General features: G+C 44.2%; 1 protein-coding gene across 1 annotated transcript; it reads left to right on the top strand.

Annotated features, from left to right (window-relative positions):
• The first annotated feature begins 1,499 nt into the window (after window positions 1-1,499).
• On the top strand, window positions 1,500-3,713 carry MKRN3 (makorin ring finger protein 3). The gene has a single exon (XM_060003659.1). It carries the CDS (start codon window positions 1,556-1,558, stop codon window positions 3,056-3,058), a length of 1,503 nt encoding a protein of 500 aa, XP_059859642.1. The 5' UTR covers window positions 1,500-1,555; the 3' UTR covers window positions 3,059-3,713.
• Window positions 3,714-6,025: the final 2,312 nt, after the last annotated feature.

The following is a 6,025-nucleotide window of genomic DNA, read 5'->3' as shown; positions in this document are numbered from 1 at the left end:
TACTACTTTTTAAATTTCTGATCTTGGTTATTTGAGCCTTCATTTTTTCTTGATAAATTTCACGAGAAATTTATCAGGTTCAATAATCCTTTCAAAGGATTTTGATTAATTCCCCCTACTTCATGTTTGTTTTTCTTTAATTTCTTATCTCTATTATTTACTTCAATGTAATTTCTCTGCTATATTCATACTTTCTTCCATTTTAAAATATAAATTTGGCCCATAAAATTCCCTCTACGAAACTTGTTTAAGCAAACAGAATCCAATAATATATAAAATGATAATAAATCATACCAGAAAGCTTTATTCTTGGAAAAAAACGGTAAGTTAAACATTTGAAAAATCTGTCAGTGCAAATAACCGCAATAACACAATAAAGAGAAAATAACGTGATCAGCTCTTAAGAAATGCAGAAAACTACATGACAAAATTCAGTATACATCCATAAGTACTCTTTATATTTAGGAAAATAATTTTTTTTTACTAATCTAATAACATATATCTGCAAAATGACAGCTCAGGCGTGGAAATTAAAAAGCACCACTCATGGGCAGAAGGGTAGAGAATATACTATGAAAGGCTGGCCCAGCACAATACCGTACAAAACTGGGTGAAAGAAAGAAAGGGAAACAAAGAGCCACTGTGAGTTAACCAGAAAGAGAAAATAAAAGCCAAAGGGGACACAAAGGGGACAGTGGCTTATTAGGCTAGCATCAGGACCAATGAAGTCTGCAGCTTCTGCACAGTGGGAGGGGAGCCCTGCAATCCACAATAACCTAAGAGCTGAAAGGCGCTAAAGTGGCCTCAGATCAGAACCCTGCTCATGCCTCACTGGCGAAAAGCCTTTCCAACCTAAGCCCGTAAGAATTTCCAGAAAACAAAGAGCAGAAGGAATCAGGTCTTGTCAACACAACTAAATAAATAAGGCTTCCAGCAGTGACAGTCAAGAAACCCAGAAATAAAAATAATTTAAAAAATAAGACCCACAGACATAAAACGGAGTGAACAGACAAAGCCTTTATAAAATGTGTGAGATGGTTCAGAAATAAGATGAATTTTACACGGGAGCAATAAAAAAACGCGAGGATTATGATGCTTTCAATAGACATTATGAAAAAGCAACGAAATCAATGCGTATGAAAGAACACTGGAACAGATTACATTAAAAACCTCAAACGGCTGTGCTTCCTTCGCTCAGAAGAGCCGCGGAACGGCGAGGGGCCTAGCGCAGCAGAGCAGGGACAGCGCCGGAGCGGAGAGCGGGCCGCGATGCCGGCTGCGAACACAGGAGGAAGCCGGTCACCATTCCTGCCGGACCGACCGCGCGCCGACCCGGTGGACGACTGACGTTGCCCGCACAGGAAGTGTCCGCCGCGCCTGCCCAGAGAAGGAAGTAGGAACACAGGCACAGGAAGCAGGGAGCGGGGGAGAGGGAAAAAAGATGCACATCTTCTAGGGAGGAGCCCAGGAGCTGGCTGGCGGCCTCCGGGCCTCAAGCCCGAAAGGAAGAGATACCAGGGAAGTTCCGGCACCATCTGGGGGACAAGAATCTGCCATGGAAGAGCCTGCAGCTCCCACAGAGCCCCACGAGGCAGCTGGGGCCTCTGGGGGTGCCGAGGCAGCGGGGGAGGGCGTCCCCCGGCCCAGCGTCCCGGTGCGCCCAGCCTCCCGGTGGTCTTCGGCTCCAGGCCCGGCCCCCTTCCGCCCGTCACGTCTGAGGCCCGCCCAGGCCTCATGGGGAGGGGCTAGGCCCAGATGGCTGCAAGGCCGGAGCAGCGGCAGCTGGACAAAGCAAGTCGTCTGCAGGTATTATCTGCATGGGCTGTGCAAGGAGGGGGAGAACTGCCGATACTCCCACGACCTCTCGGGCCGGCAGGTGGCCAGCGAAGGCCACGGTTTGTTGCCCCAGGCCTCTGCAGACAGTGGCCCCAGCACGGCTGCGCAAATGGAGCCCCTGCCTCAGGAAGTGGCGGAAGCCCCCCCTGCTGCGTCCTCACGCTCCTTGCCTCTGATTGGCTCGGCTGCTGAAAGGGGTTTCTTTGAAGCTAAGACAGACAATGCAGGCCTTGAAGCTGCCGGAGGAGCAGGTGCAGAAGGCTGGGAGGGTGCCTTTGAGTTTGTTCCGGGGCAACCCTACCGGGGCCGCCTGGCCCCTTCTGTCTCCGAGGCTCCTCTGCAGAGCTCGGTGACTGAGAGGGAGCAGATTGCCTTGGGCGTGGGGAAGCAGCTTTGCCGCGATGCTATCGTGGGGCAGTGCTTTCGTGGGCAGAGTTGTATCTATCTCCACGGAGATATATGTGATATGTGTGGGCTGCAGGTCTTGCACCCTGTGGACGGTGCCCAGAGGGCAGACCATGTAAAGGCCTGCATTGAAGCACACGAGAAGAATATGGAGCTCTCGTTTGCTGTGCAGCGCAGTGCGGACAAAGTGTGTGGCATCTGCATGGAGGTTGTCTATGAGAAAGCCAACCTGAATGATTGCCGCTTTGGCATTCTCTCCAGCTGCAACCACACCTACTGTCTTAAGTGTATCCGCAGGTGGAGGAGTGCCAGACAGTTTGGGAGCAGGGTCGTCAAGTCCTGCCCGCAGTGCAGGGTCATCTCCACCTTTGTCATTCCCAGTGAATTCTGGGTGGAGGAGGAGGAAGAGAAGCAGAAACTTATTCAGCAGTACTTGGAGGCAATGAGCCACAAGACCTGCAGGTATTTTGCTCGAGGCAGGGTCTGCCCATTTGGAGAGAACTGTTTTTACAGACATGCGTTCCCTGAGGGCCAGGGAGAGGAGCCTCAGAGGCAGGGTGCTGAGGCGTCCGGTACTTGCCGCGGTCAACGTTTCGAGCCTCTGCAGGTGGGAGAGGGCAGCATGCCCTTTAAAAGCAGTAAAAAAGAGCTTGTCATGCTTTGGCTGGCCAATCTGTTGTGTAAGTGTTTTCTTTCACTGGGAGCTAGTGAGCTCCCCTTCACAGAGGCCCTATGGGACTTGCGTCATTGTGAGCTGGAAGAATATTTCAATTTGAATCTGTGGCATTATGCTGTGGCATGTTGTCTGGTGTGCTGAAGCTCTGTCATCTGCTCTTGCCTGTGTTTTGTTTATAGACACATCTGTCACTTACAGGGGCTGCTGAAACCATTTGTATAGAGCATCCATCACTGTTTTCTTGCCCATTCCCATTTCTTGCTCCCCAGGATTATGGTGTTTCACTGTGTTAAAAAGTAACAAAACGTCCTTAAAGTTACTGTTTGGAGAAATTAATATGACTGTCAGTTTATGGTTTACTTTGTCATCTCTGTTTTCAACAGGATTGACTCAGTTCTAGTCTAGTGTTTACAGAATTTCCACACTCATTTTGAAGCCCCTCAAGAATAAATGTGACAGGGTGAAAGGAGAAGTCTTAACTGAACAAGGAGCTTTTTGCTACTTCAGTCTTAAGAAATGGACCCTCGTGGGGCTTTGTGGTGCAGCTTCAGCATCTCTGTTGTTTACACGTCTGTTCCTTCCCCTGTTCCCCTTCAAGTGCACTCTTTAACTTGTGGTTACCTTGTGGTTTTGTGTTTTACTTGACCAGAACCAGGTGCATATGTTTACATGTTTTTATCCTGTTTAGCTTGATGTGAAATTATTTATATTTGGAAGTATATATTTAAGAATTCTATATATACATACATATGCATATTAATGTGTATGAAAGTTATGTATTTGAAAATATATTTAAAAGGTGTATACCATAATATAATGTTTATTTAATAAAATAAATACAGAGCTGGAAGCTGAAGGTCAAAGGCTGATAGGATTTGGTGTTGTGTGAGTGTGAGGTACATGAATAATCATTCTGTCCCTTTCACAGCTTCAGTGATTAGCATCTAATGAAAACAGCTATTTGAGTGGCTCTATCCAAATGTGGTAGACATTTACAAAATACGACATTGGTAATTCCTGTGATGGCATTAATAGCTCATTGCTGTTATTAGTACAGAAATGTGAATTCCCGTGCAGTTCAGCCACCATCTCATTGATCTTTATAACAGCACAGTCCTGGACTCAGATACACAGTTCTTTGTGTTCAATATTTTGTGTCATCTCTAGACAGTCCAAAGAAGGGGCTTTTGACAAAAGTTTTCAACATAAAAGTGACAAGATTTTAAAAGATAAAGAACAATAAACCTTTTGAAATCAGTCAGAATGCAAGAATAGAAAGATAATAAATGAAATATAGAAAGTGACAAAAGCTAAATGCAATAGTGATTTGGAAAGTTTAAAACACAAATACACCGTAATTATATTAAATGGAATTGGTTTAAAAACTAAAACTCAAAGATTAGTAGACTTGATTAAAATTAAAATGAAACTGTATGCTGTTTAAAATACACACCTACAATAGAGGAATACAGAAACATTATAAGTAAAGGATGAAAAATTAATCAGAGGTGCTGTGACTTTTGAGCACAGATGGAGTTCACATTAAGGATAAATACATGGCTGGAGATAAATAAAGACGATATATAAACATGAAGTTATAATTTACCAGGAAGATAAAACTATTCCAATTTTAAGTTTGGTACCATAAGATTAGTTATACAAATAAATAATTGATAAGAAAACTACAGAATCTTGGTAGACAATTTGAATACCTCTTCTCAGTAACTGAACAAGCAAAGAAAGAAAAAATGTGAGTTGAATAGCACAATTTTAATAGTTTACCTAATTGACCTGTATAAAATGCTGTATATCAACTGCAGAAAGCTCTCCTCCTGGCTAAGATAGCTGAAAGTATCCTAGGGGCATAAGTCACAGGAGATACAGACTTCCCTGACTGTGCAACAAAGACAGGGTGCATTTACAGCATTTATACTCTTCAAAACACTGATTTAATTCTCAAGACCACCTTATGAGGTACTTGCTATAATTTTTAGCACCGTCATGATGAGATAAATAAGATAGAGGGGTTAAATGACTTGCCCATATAGCCCTGACCCGTAGGCATGAACTAGTGGAACAGCGAATGGACCTCAGGTAGTATATTTCCAGAGCATAGGCAGCATGCTGCCCCTTGCCCCACGTGTATAACTGAGAGCAGGTGGACCCACTGAATATAGGTACTGGAAACACATGTGCAATATTTACATATGGAGGTTCAGCTGGGTGGGACAGAGATGGGCATAAATAAGCTACAGAATGTGGGAGCCCTGGCACTTTATCTGTGGGCTGCCAGACTCAGTATTTCTTAGTCCACTGCTCAGAATGTGCCTCAGCTGCCCATATTGGTACACTGCCTCTCCCTTCTTACATGATTCCTGATTCTGTGGGTAAGTATCAGCCTGTTTCACTGGGGTCCTTCCCCTCTAGATTCTTGATATCCAAATAATTCATCAGTCAAGAGGCCCCGGATGCCTGGCTGTTGCTGGCATGTAGGGTGAGTGAATCCAAATGAAATCCAAACATATTTCTACCCCCAGGCTTCCCTAGTCATGCAGGGGAAAGGGGGCTTAGATAACCAAACAACCAAAGAATAGGACCAGATGGGGCACTCTCAAAGACCACACTGACACCAGAGGCTCAAAACATGAGCACTGAGTGGTGGCGATGCTGTCAAGGACGGCATTTTAAACCAAGCACAGAAAGCTTTGAAAAGTTTGTCCTAATATGCACTACCTAATGTTGTGAAATATCACATTTCTATTCAAATAGTATCTTGAACCAAACAATCAAGATCGGGAGATAGTGTGTGACAAGGGTGTATAGAAGATAAAATGGTTTGGGAGACAGACAAAGGATGACTAGAATCCCAACTCTGCTTCTTACCAGCCCTGCAGTCAGGAGCAAGTTATTTAAGTTTCCTATACCTCAGTTTCTTTATATGAGAAATGGGTATAACACCACCTATTTTGCAGAGTTGTTCTGAGGATCAAATATAACCTGGACAAAGCTTGAAACATAGGTGGTATTTTTAAAACAGCATGTATAAAAGTGGTATTTATGTGTGTTTGTAAAACTGAGAAAAGCTTGCACAAGAATTAAAACTCCACC

This window comes from Delphinus delphis, chromosome 2 (genome assembly GCF_949987515.2).
Source record: "Delphinus delphis chromosome 2, mDelDel1.2, whole genome shotgun sequence".
Classification (NCBI taxonomy): Eukaryota; Metazoa; Chordata; class Mammalia; order Artiodactyla; family Delphinidae; genus Delphinus; species Delphinus delphis.
The sequence above is the reverse complement of the archived record's forward strand: the minus strand, read 5'-3'. Positions and strand labels throughout refer to the sequence as shown.

Coding starts and splice junctions, on each gene's coding strand:
- MKRN3 (XM_060003659.1), top strand. CDS start 1,556: ATGGAAGAGCCTGCAGCTCCCACAGAGCCCCACGAGGCAGCTGGGGCC.